Raw genomic sequence first — 13,070 nt, forward strand, 5'->3', positions numbered from 1 at the left:
TCAAGGATATTGAGGTGCAACACTAAATGGGGTATGAGGCAACATCTAGGATATTCAGTTCTTTATTATTAGAACATAGAAAATACATTCTTATGAAAACGCGACGGGGCTTCATGTACAACCCTTTCCTTTAAAATATGAGCACAAGCATGAAACGTAGAACCTAGCAAACACTTTGAAAACAATTCCATAGCTCAAATTAAAATTGGGAAAAAAGAGTATACATGCCAAGCTGTCAGCTGAGCTATTCTATCAGCAGCCACCGCATCTGTTGATGCTACCAAGCTGCTACAGAATCCTTGAAGGTGCTCCAACAACATTCTATTATGCTGCCGATTCATACATTTCTTTCCACAAGGCAAAAAAGGGATAGACAATAATTCTAATAGCAACACAAGGAAAAGACCTAAAATCAAATCCCTCAGGAACAACATTATAATGTGATTATCTAAAACGAAATATGGAAAGAATAATTTTTATCCTAAACAAATTTTACACAAAATCTGTTGAAATATAATTAACTGAAACCTTGCTCAGTTAGTTTTCTTATCAAATCCTTCCCTTGAAGTTGCACCTTTCTATTTTCAATTGGTTTTCTTATCCTCCTTACTGATAAGTGCATCTGTCTCTGTACCATCAGAAACCTTATCATCCTCACCAGCAAAACCAAATTCATTTACACGTGTCTTGTCCACTTTATAAATCCATCTCTGGTATAGATATATCAAGAATACAAGATCTGCATGAATAGACAAATAATCATAATCACCAAAAAGACCACTTATACGACTAAATGAGAGCAAAGATCATTCTACATTCCAATGGCAATTTCGTAGTTTAGATTATTCAGAAGTGTTTATGACAATGAATGGCATTTACCAGCCACACTGGATGAGGGTATTCTTATTACTCAACTTGTATTTTCAAACAGAACAAGCCTTCTGGACCAAGCAATATTCAAATTTTATTCTCATGTCATCTATATCAACAGATGACAAAAATAAAAATACTAGGTCCGAGTATCCCTACTTCCAAATAAGGACTATGCTAATACCAAAACTAATGTGGACTAGCTAATCAGATTGTCAAATTTCCAAGGAGAAGAGTCAGAAGACTCGGTACATGTACCCATCACACTACTTAAATAGTCATCCGAAGTGAAGTTCTCAAAGAGGTGGCAGGGTCCAAACATGGACCAAAAGTTCTGATTTTCCCTCGAATGACCACTTTCACTACTGAAGCACACACAACTACAGTTGGAAATACCCCACCAAAGAAAAGGACATGACAACATAAACTTGTGAACAGAGCACTGCATGACCACAATAACTCACAATAACTCATTCTAGAGGGTATAAAATACCCTCACCAGCAGAAACCGATCACTATATTACCAGCCCTTCGTTAACACCCATGTATATTTCAAGGTAAAGACGAAGGGGTAAAAAAGGGAACTGTCATTCTCACCATCACGAAACACGGAAAGCCGATGCAGTGTTGGCATTTTAATGACAAAGGCAAAAAGATCATCAATTATGGTGTTCAGGAACTTGTATGTCATTTGCCTCCAGGGTAGATGCGCCACAGACTTAAGCTTATAGTTAATAAACAGTTGCGGGCACATCATAGTGAAACCTGAAAAAAAATGTTTAAAAGTTGAGCTCAATTTACAAGAAAAAGGGTTAAATGGAAATTAGCAACAGAAAAGATCACAGCAAATTTAAGTCTAGCGAAGAATGACAGGATAAGATCAGAAAGTAGCTTACCAAACATGTAAACACAGCTAGTGAGAGAAGAAAGAATCCAAGAGTACCAACTCTTATGGCGCTCATACATGAGCGAGTATATAGAGGAGCATATAGCAAGGAAGAAAAGAACACCAGACAAATATTTCATGGCAATATCATCGTATTCCTTAGTCTTATTCCCTGCATATGACTCACGATCCCGGAACCTCAACATAGGTATCGTTCCACTTCTGTCAATCTGGAGACAAAGAAAATCATTAGTATGTAGAATCTTATTAATTTATAAGATAAGATACTACATAATCTACTAGCTTCATAATTTGCACAAATGGCAACAGCCCAAGTTGCAGTATCAGCAAATACCTAACATGAAAGATTTCAAGCATGAGAAGATGCATGATGTGCCATGTATGTAAATCTGATCATGTGCGATATAGTTATGCAGATTACAGGTAATGTTCATGCTAACAAACTCTATTGTTGCACGTCTAAATCAACAGCAAGGATGCCGTACCAGAAAGTGTCAATAGTGGACTATCTCAAATACGATGAGATGGTACACACCCACCTAGAAATTGCATGCATAAATCTGATACATAATGTAAGCAGAAGGCACAAAAGAAGTACGAGCAATCTCAAACATTACATAGAAATGCAGGCATGCACACAGGCAGATTATACAAATGCAAATTTAATGTAAATTACATGACCATAAATCATAGCCTAATCTCCGACTTACACAAGAATTTTGTAGATGGTCTTATATTTTAAAGACAAATAGTACCTCTATGTGCATAGCTTTTCCTATCTTCCAAAATTCAATACAGCAACCAACTCCAGAACTTGCAAGTATCATCCAGGAAGTATCATTGTCAAGTAGATAGAGGAAGACAATGAGCTGACATATAAAGTTTACAACAACTGACTTTGCCGACAGTCCTTCCATAGACTTATTCTTATTCCAAAATTGGATATCTACAACAAAAAATAATTAAACTTATAAGCTGCTTCTATACAGGATGCTTGAAAGAATACTTGAAGATCACCAGTGAGTTAAAAGAAATCCTTCTTGTAGAAAAAAGTTAAATTTACCATTTTTGAATGCCAAGAAGTCGAATACAGAATGAAGCAATGAAACAACCATCGTGATCACCAACAGATATGGATTTCCTTCTAGGAACACCCTCTGAAAAAATTATCGAAAATATTTGTAAACCATCAAGAGCTATATTGAACAAAATAGCAGTCAAACATAACTGTATCACCATTTTGAAATTTATTTTCTTTCTCTTTCATGCTGTAAAAGTTGATATTCAGAGTATAATCATATTCTGCTACAGATTAAGAGCAATTCAATCAAATCAATTAAAAAACAAAAAATTTACATCCTCTGACACATAAAAGACCGCCAATTAAAGAATGATTAGTATACCACTGGGTCAAAACCTAGAATGAATAGCTTTTTGGACTCTAGTAATATACAGGCCTAGTAAAAGAATAATTAATACCATGGAGAACATACTTTTAAAACAATTAAAGCCAAGCAGATGAGCAAACTAGTCCCAAAAGGAAAAAGATGTGTCTGTCAGGTTCGGATTATAGTCAAAATTTGTTTCCTATAAAAGTTATAGTACAGAAGATAAGCTTTTACCTTCAGTTCATCAGCCTCACCCTCAAGCATGCTTCCATAACTACGATGAATTTGGAACGACTGATCAATCTGCAGGAACAGTTGCCACTTTGTCATGCTTATAGGACCCACCTCCAGATTCAGTGGCAATTCTGTGACCGTCTCATTGATTGGAATCAGCTTATCTCTAAGTAACCAAAACTCATTGAAAAAAATAGTTGGGAAGTAATTCCCTGTGGTAGGCTCAACATTCAAGTCTGCATTTTTAAGTCAAGTAACTCAAAAAGTAAAATTGTGACATGAAATATTTGCCGACAAATGTGAAGACAGAATCCCCACATGTATGTGAAGATGTCTCAACATACATATTATCCTATGGAAGTTGAACCGACAATATAACTATAGATAATTTTGGCGTCCAACTCACTTCAGTTCAGATCATAAGCATAGGTTTAGTTATAATTAAAAATTTCCTCAAGAAGAAAGAAAAGTACTTTGAACATTCTTTGTTAGCATTCTGCAGAGCAGATGAATGAAAAAATGAATTGCAACTATTTAAGCAATTTGAGAGAAAGACATCATAATGAGCAACAATTTGTGGGGGCATCCCACCCACAGTTGAATTCATTAGTTTGGAGGCCTACAGCTTGAGAGACCAGGGCTGCGCACAGGTAACTTATATCACTTTATGCATTCAAGGAGAGGAAGAAGGAAAGGTGGGAGGAAAGGAAAACTATCTGTTAATTGTTAGAGGTGAAAAGGATGCAATCATGAAATGCACTTTTCTCATAAACTTCAAGGAGACAGAAAAACCGAACACAGATATACATAACCCACAGAATAGAGATTTGAGACATTATAGGATACAAGGAGCTATATTTGGAGGTGCAGCATTGGACGGGTACCTGCAAAAAACCATCAGAATTAGCATATATGTCAACAAAGTGGCACGTACAATGGGGAAAAAAAAATTGGATGAATTAAATAAATTTCCACATTCATGCAGGACATCTTGAAACATGTAGGACAGGCATTCAAGACTTACAATACTGTAACTAAGAGTGCATAACATCATTAATTTAATCTTCAGAGTGTTTTATTTTCACTGGACATAGATGCTCATCTATTGCATCAAAAAAGATATATCCAGTTCAAGAGATATTGTTAAATTCATTTAAACCCATAAACAACATTTCAGTTTGTTGAATTACATATATATAAACACATATACAACTTTTAATTAAACACATGTTGCATTATCCACTGACCATTTACAGTGCAATTAAAAGCAAAAGATCTATGATTTATACACAATATTAATAACAGTGAAGCAGTTGTAAACGTATTATTTTAGCAGTAGAACAAGAGATTCACTACAGGGATGGAAAAAATTAAAAATAAATGGCCAATAGAGCAATAATGTCATTCTAAATGAAGAAAATTTAACCCATGACAAGCTGTCAAATAAGGTAAAATATACCAAATAACAAGCTAATACCCATACATCTATACTTCATTTATTTTAAGATCTCCAGACGTGTAAATTAATCTCATAGGAACTACTAGCTCCGACTTTAACTGCCAATGACCAACAGTAAACTACAGAAAGAATGCTCACCCAAAGGCAATTCACATCAAACACATGTATGCAAAAACACAAATCAAATCATCAATATTTTTTTACCCAGAAGGCAGCTTAGATAGCAAGTGTCAGGATATAATAGGTGAAACTTGCAAGATAGACTTCAAGGGCCAATTGCTATATTTATTTATGTCACATCATGGAAACTAGGAGCTTCCTTTAAAGATTTTCCACTTATTAAATAAAACCTTACAGAAACTTGACCTTCAGAGCATGCATACCGTGTAAAATCATCCACCAAGTTAATAGTAATATTTGGTTTCCAAAATGAAATCCATTCCACAGGGCCATCATCTTCAGAATCACCTTGAGGGTCATCAACAGCCTGAAGCCACATGAATTATATTAAGATCATTGCACATGGGACAAGGATGTATAAAAGAAAATCACAGCAGTCAACTCAGCATAACTTATACAGGCAGAAATTGAGTGACACAAAAAAGGAGACATGATTTAACAAAATATATCCAATTTGTAGAGTAAAAAGAGCAATGCACCCCCAACCATATTAGAAATCAATGCCCAAACTGACCCTAGAAATATATTATTCCCCCTCCCAACCCTCTCCCTCTTCACAAATTAAATAAAAAAAATCTTTGCTGTTCAATGAAACCAATGTTTTTTGTTTTCCCAAAGAAAAAAATTGTTCTATAATCAAAGAAATGAGTGAAGAAAAGACTATGTTAAGAGATCCAGGCAGCCAAATGTAAATTACACCAAACATTTAACGGAATATGGCAGCCAGGAACCAAATGTTTAACAGTTTTTGCCAGCCTTACACAATAAACAAGATACAAAGATATCTATGCCAATGATGTCTAATAATTTGCAAGGAAGTCTCCTAAAATTTGACTGGTCTTCTAAAACATGACTAACTTCAGAAGCTGGAAGTCACACATAGAATAAAGGAGATAAAAGGCCTGATAGTCAGATACAGTATTGTCATTCAGTTGGCTGTTGGCCTGATGATGAAAAGAAGCTGATTGTTGTAATTATCAAATATCAGGAGTACCTAGATCGAAAGAGTACGAATGCCATCCTAAAGTAAATTATACTGGTATGGTCAAATACAAACCTGAACCAATGGCTGAGCCTCTTCAGAGTCCTTGGGATTCCTGAGCAGACTCCTCCTTTTGTCAGCTTTTGACTTGGGATAATATACCACAATAGCTGAAATCAATAAGAAAAGAAAAGACAGAGATCTTCAATCACATAATTTACAATGTCATGTGAAAATACAACAAATCAGAAACAGATAATCTATTAACATTGAAGGCAAGATATTACAGTGTGTCTTCCCAAACACTGCAAGAGGTTGATACTCAGGATCATTAGGGTCCGGAGGGTAACCAGAGCGCGCAAAGAACACATGTACGTACAGACTCCCGTTATTCTTCAAAGCCTAAGAGGGGAATCACAATCTTAATAACAACAAACTGAGTGCAAAAATAATGATGAATGAATGACATAATTAGATTGCTCAGATATGGAAACATGCAAATATCATAATATATATTATGCACTTAGAAAACAAAAGGGTAAATATAGCACAACCAACACGTAGTACCTCAGTTGGATAGTACTTCAAAGAAAGAGTCCGGGTACTTTCTCTGCTCCAAACAGCATAAGGCATATTAGTCTCATGCCAAATAAGTGCGCCTTCATTACCAAAGTCATTGAACTTTTCATGTTCAGAAACATATAACCACATGTCCTGTTAAAGAAAGAAGCTATTAGAACCACTCTGCGCGACATCTATCTTACACGATACATCCAACTTAACACCTCGCAAAATCTAGGAATATTCAGACATGAAACCTTAACCTCTAAGTCGTAAAGTTGGTGAAATAACTCCCGATCCGAGCTAAAATCAAACATTCGAATATAAAATAAATATTTTAAACTTATAAGAAAAATGAATTTACCAAGTACTCTCCCCTTTGGAAGAGATTGGACATGAGCTGAGCAGACTCGGGGCCAGCAGGTCGTTTGGGAGCGAAAAATTTGGAAGCGAAGTACCAAAAGACAGCGATTCTAATGACTCCGGTTATTGTTTGTCCGAGACCTCCGGCTTGTTGCTGCCTCTGTTGTTGGCCTCCTCCTCCGCCTCCGGCGGCTTGTGCTGGTGGTGGCGGCGCCATCTTCTTCTTCTTCTTCTCTCTCAGTTCACTGGTGTCGTAAAACTGAGATGCAAACAAAGTTTAAAAAAGAAAAGAGGACGCGATCCGAACAATTATATTTATTTGTGATTTGTTTGTTTATTTTATTTTATTTTAGTGTTGTACTGCCATTATAATTGGAGAAAGCGAAAAAGAAGAAGCGTTTGTGGTTGTGGCAATGACGGTTTAGGTTGCGTTTTGAGATTCTGCCGTCCGCGCCAGCACCTTGCCACCTCTCACTTTGTGTCGAATTACAATTTATTTCCAACTTTAATCAGAATAGTACGCACACGGCATTACCCCTCAACCAATTGGTGCCACCGGCCCATTATTGGCCTAGAAGCCCAATGACTGCGATTTGTGTTGAATCTGTCTACAGGCCCAGTGGCCACTGCTCTTTTCTCAAGAGTAAAACGCGCACATATGATTTTCATTTTTAATTATTTAATATATATAGAACATTAGGACCAATCTGTGCTAAAAAATCTACTTCTATAATTATTAGAGATATTTTTATTTTATATAAAAGAAATTATTTTCATTAAAGTTTGAACTTACGATTTCAAGATTGAAGGCATGAATTTTTGCTATTGAGTCAATGGCTTAGAATTAATTGGATTAAGAATTTATTTATGATTATTTTTTAGAGATTCAAAAAAAATTTTTAAAAATTAAAAATTAATTTTAATGTTTTATAAATTTTTATATTTGTTATTAACTGTAATTTATAAATAACTGATTATTTATAAAATACAGTTAATTAAAATTAATTTTGAAAATTCCTGTCAATTTTAAAAAGAGAGATATTCGGGCCCAGCTTTTTAAGCTGACACTCTTTTGGCGCTTTTTATTTTCTTAAATCGTTTACTCTCTCTGCAACTGCAATAGTTTTATTATTGATTGAAATTTTCAATATCTTTTGATAATTCATTTGCTTAATATGAAATGCCGAACAAGTGTTTGCAGAAATGGCTGAACCAAATGCCAAATCATGGATCACTATAATTAACGGCTTTTGCAGAGATGGTTTGCACAAGGAAGCCCTTTCCCTTTTCGCTCATGAGCTACAATCTTCGCCTTCTGTTAGACATAATCACCAGCTTTTTTCAGCTGTTCTCAAATCTTGCACTTCTCTCGCTGACATTTTACTGGGCAAGGCTCTTCACGGCTATGTCACTAAGCTTGGCCATATTTCTTGCCAGGCTGTGTCCAAAGCGCTGCTTAACTTATATGCCAAATGCGGAGTCATTGATGATTGCTATAAGCTGTTCGGTCAAGTGGACAACACTGATCCTGTCACATGGAACATTTTATTATCTGGGTTTGCGTGTTCTCATGTTGACGATGCTCGTGTTATGAATTTGTTCTACAACATGCATGTCCGCGATCAGCCCAAGCCTAATTCTGTGACTGTTGCTATAGTTCTTTCCGTGTGTGCACGGTTAGGAGGTATATTTGCAGGGAAGAGTCTGCATGCATATGTGATCAAATTTGGATTGGAAAGACATACTTTGGTTGGAAATTCTCTTACATCTATGTATGCAAAACGTGGGTTGGTACATGAAGCATACTCTGTGTTTGATAGCATTGAGGACAAAGACGTTGTTTCTTGGAATGCAGTCATTTCTGGGTTTTCTGAAAATAAGTTACTTGGTGATGCGTTTAGATTGTTTAGTTGGATGCTGACAGGACCAATAAAACCAAATTATGCTACAATTCTCAATATTCTGCCCATTTGTGCTTCCTTGGATGCGGATGTGGGCTACTTCTTTGGAAGAGAGATTCATTGTTATGTGTTGCGTAGGGCTGAATTGATAGCAGATGTTTCGGTCTGCAATGCTTTGGTGAGTTTCTACTTGAGATTTGGAAGGACGGAAGAAGCTGAACTATTATTTCGTAGGATGAAATCGAGAGATTTGGTTTCTTGGAATGCCATTATTGCTGGATATGCATTGAATGATGAGTGGTTAAAAGCACTGAATCTTTTTTGCGAGTTAATCACCAAAGAGATGATATGGCCAGATTCTGTTACGCTCGTCAGCCTTCTTCCAGCCTGTGCTTGCTTAAAAAACTTGAAGGTTGGGAAAGAAATCCATGGCTATTTTCTCCGTCATCCTTACCTAGAGGAGGATGCTGCTGTGGGGAATGCCCTAGTTAGTTTCTATGCAAAATGCAGTGACATGGAAGCAGCTTATCGGACATTTTTGATGATTTGTAGGAGAGACTTGATATCATGGAATTCTATGCTTGATGCCTTTTCAGAAAGTGGATATAATTCTCAGTTTTTGAACCTTTTAAATTGTATGCTGATGGAAGGAATAAGACCTGACTCCATTACTATCTTAACCATTATTCACTTTTGTACTACTGTGTTGAGAGAAGGTATGGTTAAGGAAACTCATGGCTATTTGATTAAGACTGATTTACTACTAGGTGATACTGAGCATAATATTGGAAATGCAATACTTGATGCATATGCAAAATGTAGGAACATTAAGTATGCATTCAATGTTTTCCAGAGTTTACTGGAGAAGAGAATTTTGGTGACATTCAATCCAGTGATCTCAGGTTATGCAAACCGTGGATCAGCTGATGAAGCATTTATGACATTTAGCAGAATATATGCAAGGGATCTCACTCCTTGGAATCTAATGATTCGAGTTTATGCTGAAAATGATTTTCCTAATCAGGCTCTCAGTCTATTCCTTAAGTTACAAGCTCAAGGAATGAAGCCCGATGCAGTGACTATTATGAGTCTCCTTCCAGTATGTTCTCAAATGGCCTCAGTCCACTTGCTGAGGCAGTGTCATGGATATGTCATAAGAGCTTGTTTTGATGGTGTCCGCTTGAATGGAGCTCTGCTACATTTATATGCAAAATGTGGCAGCATATTCAGTGCTTCTAAGATTTTCCAGGGTCATCCTCAAAAAGATGTGGTTATGTTAACTGCTATGATCGGTGGATATGCCATGCATGGCATGGGAAAGGCAGCACTAAAGGTTTTTTCGGATATGCTTGAATTGGGTGTAAATCCAGACCATGTGGTCATTACTGCTGTGTTATCTGCTTGCAGTCATGCTGGCCTTGTTGATGAAGGACTTGAGATATTTCGTTCAATAGAGAAGGTTCAGGGGATCAAACCAACCCCAGAACAGTATGCTTCTCTGGTGGATCTTCTTGCTCGAGGAGGACAGATTAGTGATGCATATTCTTTAGTAAATAGGATGCCTGTTGAAGCAGATTGCAATGTATGGGGAACACTACTAGGTGCCTGCCGGATCCATCATGAGGTGGAATTGGGTCGTGTTGTGGCAAATCGCCTATTTGAAATGGAAGCAGACAACATTGGAAACTATGTGGTTATGTCAAACCTATATGCAGCAGATGCCAGATGGGATGGGGTTGTGGAGATCAGGAAACTGATGAAGACAAGAGATTTGAAAAAGCCAGCAGCATGCAGCTGGATTGAAGTGGAGAGGAAGAACAATGCCTTCATGGCCGGAGACTACTCCCATCCTCGACGAGACATGATTTACTGGGTATTGAGTATATTGGATGAGCAAATAAAAGATCAAGTCACTATTTCTGAGATTTGAACTGGATTACTTATATATGATAGGTATGCCATTCTACTTGAATGAATGTAATGTGCACATTGACATTTAGAGTAGTAGGGAAAGTAGTGACTTGAAAATGTCAGTTTCAGAAATAGTTATCGTCTTATGCCCTTTATTTCTTTTTCTTTTTTTTTTTGAAAGGTATGCCCTTTATTTCATTTTCTGGATGAATGTCCAAATCTTCATGGGTGAAATGATTTTGTCAAGTCATTCCGTGGAAGTTCTTTGGCTTTAAACCGCTGGTGGCATGCCTTAGATAGGAATTCAGGTGACCTCAATTTGATATTTTATTTCAGTTTTATTTATATATGTATTTTCTCATTTTTTGTTGACATCGACTGTCATGTCAGTTAGTGTCATTCTATGGGAATGTTAGTACTTGGGGAGATAGTAATGTGGAGCATAAATGCTGGGAATCACTGTTGATAATCTGCAGCTTAGCTATTTCAAAAACAGGGTTTCCGATTAACACAGTCATTCAAAATGCAAAAGGAACCAAAAAAGCAAGAGGCACGGCTTCCAGGATGCATATGATTTGTTTTCCAAGTTGAAATTGATTCCACATAATCCTTACAGCATAAAATCCACAGTTACTAGCTTACTAGCTCATGCTGCCAGTTTCATGCCCTTTACTCTTTCCTCCACTCAGTTAATAGGAAAACCGAGGATGTAAATTTTATGTTATTTTCTCTTAACTGCTTTTAACCTCTTGTTTCAATTTTGACTAGATGGAAAACCAAAGGCAAAATTATTCACGAAGAAAGGGATGGCAAAGGAAAAGGCTTTTGAATTACAGCTACGGGAGCGAGAGAAGGTCAATCAGTCCACAGCAAATCCTTTGCACACTGAGGATTACTAAAGCAGGTATATAAAATAGAATCCAGTGGCCTTCTAAAATTGCTATGATGCATTTCAACGAGCTAAGTGACAGACTCAAGTCTGTTGTAATCTTTTCAAGCCTAAACCTCACTTCAGAACCTCATCATTTTGAAATGTAATGTCGTTCTTGTTAAGTTAGGAGTTGTGTTTGTTCGTGAAAGACCCATAAGACAGAATGCATCTATCCTTGTGAAAAACTAATTATTCAATGTTTCATTCAGTTTGCTTTTTGACTATCTCCACTACAATAGTTCTAATTGTTCTTTTGAACATTCAAATTTCACCTTTTCTAATAGTCCTTTTGTTCACATTTTCTGCCAAAAAAATTATTCTACTAATAATATGTAATCCGTGCAAGACTGCTGGAGAACCTAAGAATGCAAATTCTGCATTGCGTTGAATCAAGCATGCCTTGATCTAAAGTTTGCTGGATAAGCCAAATTTTGCGTCAGATCACTATAGCTTTAATCTGTGGTTGTTTTAAACAATCTAATGGTGAGAATAAGCAATATATCTGGTTAACTCATGGGCAGATAAACAATAATTTGTTACAATCAAAGACTGAAAAAGCAGATGAGTCTTCCTCACTAAATCCTCCTATATATACTCTATATGTGCTTGTTTACAGGGGGGAAAACAAAGTTTTAACAGGAGGAGGTACCGTATCAAAATCATGGTCTCTCACTTGTCCTGGGAGATGTTAGAGGGAACAAAGTGAGTAGTTCTGGTTCAGTATATCCTGGTCTAGACCGTGGTGATGGATGCAAATAAAATCGCCTCTCTTTGATGGCTTTCTCCTCTTCTTGGCTATTGAATGCAGATATTGCTGATTCTACTTTGTTTTCGTCTTCCATTATGGACAGCTTTGCGAAGATTGTAGACGGAGTTCCAACAGGACTTGCGGGAAAACTGGGAGTTCCTGATTTAGATGGAGATGAACCAGGTTTGAAGATGATAGGCGGTTTGACTATCTCAAGCTTTGGCCTGGTATACTGTCTTCTTTCATGGAGTTTAGAAGTCTGCCTCTTTATGCCTGCTACCTTTGCGGCTGCTCTATCTTGCGAAGCTGTGTTACTCTCTGAGGGGCCTGTTAAACGTTGCACTACCTCTCTAAAAGTGTTTGTGTCTGTCTGCACAAAAGTTGTTAATGGTTTGCAACCGGCTGCACCTTGGCTTGCCGGATTTTCCATGGATGTTTATCTCATTTGACAGGCTTGGTTTCCCAATCAGATAGGCCCTAACCTGCAAAAAGTTTTCAATTTTATAATGGTAAGTAGTTCATTTTATAGCATCATTTTCACATCAAAGTTGCGATATATTTTTTGATGTGCTACTTATGGACATGTATGGTAGTGGCTTGCCTTACCTAACTCTATTCCATTACAGTAGAAACAG

At 36.8% G+C, this 13,070-nt stretch overlaps 3 protein-coding genes across 5 annotated transcripts; 1 reads left to right on the forward strand and 2 right to left on the reverse strand.

Annotated features, from left to right (window-relative positions):
* Positions 1-44: 44 nt before the first annotated feature.
* Positions 45-7,424, reverse strand: LOC102610010 (uncharacterized). The gene is made up of 12 exons (XM_006466150.4): positions 6,946-7,424; positions 6,588-6,734; positions 6,308-6,422; positions 6,096-6,190; positions 5,242-5,345; positions 4,246-4,283; positions 3,400-3,635; positions 2,841-2,934; positions 2,533-2,723; positions 1,767-1,986; positions 1,468-1,635; positions 45-739 (listed from the first exon to the last, which is right to left on the reverse strand). The coding sequence occupies exons 1-12, from the start codon at positions 7,159-7,161 to the stop codon at positions 585-587; spliced, it is 1,779 nt and encodes a 592-aa protein (XP_006466213.2). The 5' UTR covers positions 7,162-7,424; the 3' UTR covers positions 45-584.
* A 256-nt stretch (positions 7,425-7,680) lies between these two features.
* On the forward strand, positions 7,681-12,969 carry LOC102609235 (putative pentatricopeptide repeat-containing protein At5g08490). Of its 3 annotated transcripts, XM_052444780.1 has the most exons (5): positions 7,681-10,798; positions 10,938-11,064; positions 11,525-11,660; positions 12,304-12,389; positions 12,496-12,969. In XM_052444780.1, the coding sequence occupies exon 1, from the start codon at positions 8,148-8,150 to the stop codon at positions 10,773-10,775; it is 2,628 nt and encodes an 875-aa protein (XP_052300740.1). In that variant the 5' UTR covers positions 7,681-8,147; the 3' UTR covers positions 10,776-10,798; positions 10,938-11,064; positions 11,525-11,660; positions 12,304-12,389; positions 12,496-12,969. The 3 variants fall into 3 exon arrangements, with proteins under 3 accessions (XP_052300740.1, XP_052300738.1, XP_052300739.1); XM_052444778.1 differs by having other exon boundaries at positions 12,304-12,969; XM_052444779.1 differs by lacking the exon at positions 10,938-11,064 and having other exon boundaries at positions 12,304-12,969.
* Positions 12,169-12,865, reverse strand: LOC102609692 (hypothetical protein). Its single transcript, XM_052444784.1, has one exon. The coding sequence runs from the start codon at positions 12,863-12,865 to the stop codon at positions 12,347-12,349; it is 519 nt and encodes a 172-aa protein (XP_052300744.1). The 3' UTR covers positions 12,169-12,346.
* Positions 12,970-13,070: the final 101 nt, after the last annotated feature.

Source organism: Citrus sinensis, chromosome 7 (assembly GCF_022201045.2).
Source record: "Citrus sinensis cultivar Valencia sweet orange chromosome 7, DVS_A1.0, whole genome shotgun sequence".
Taxonomy (NCBI): domain Eukaryota; kingdom Viridiplantae; phylum Streptophyta; class Magnoliopsida; order Sapindales; family Rutaceae; genus Citrus; species Citrus sinensis.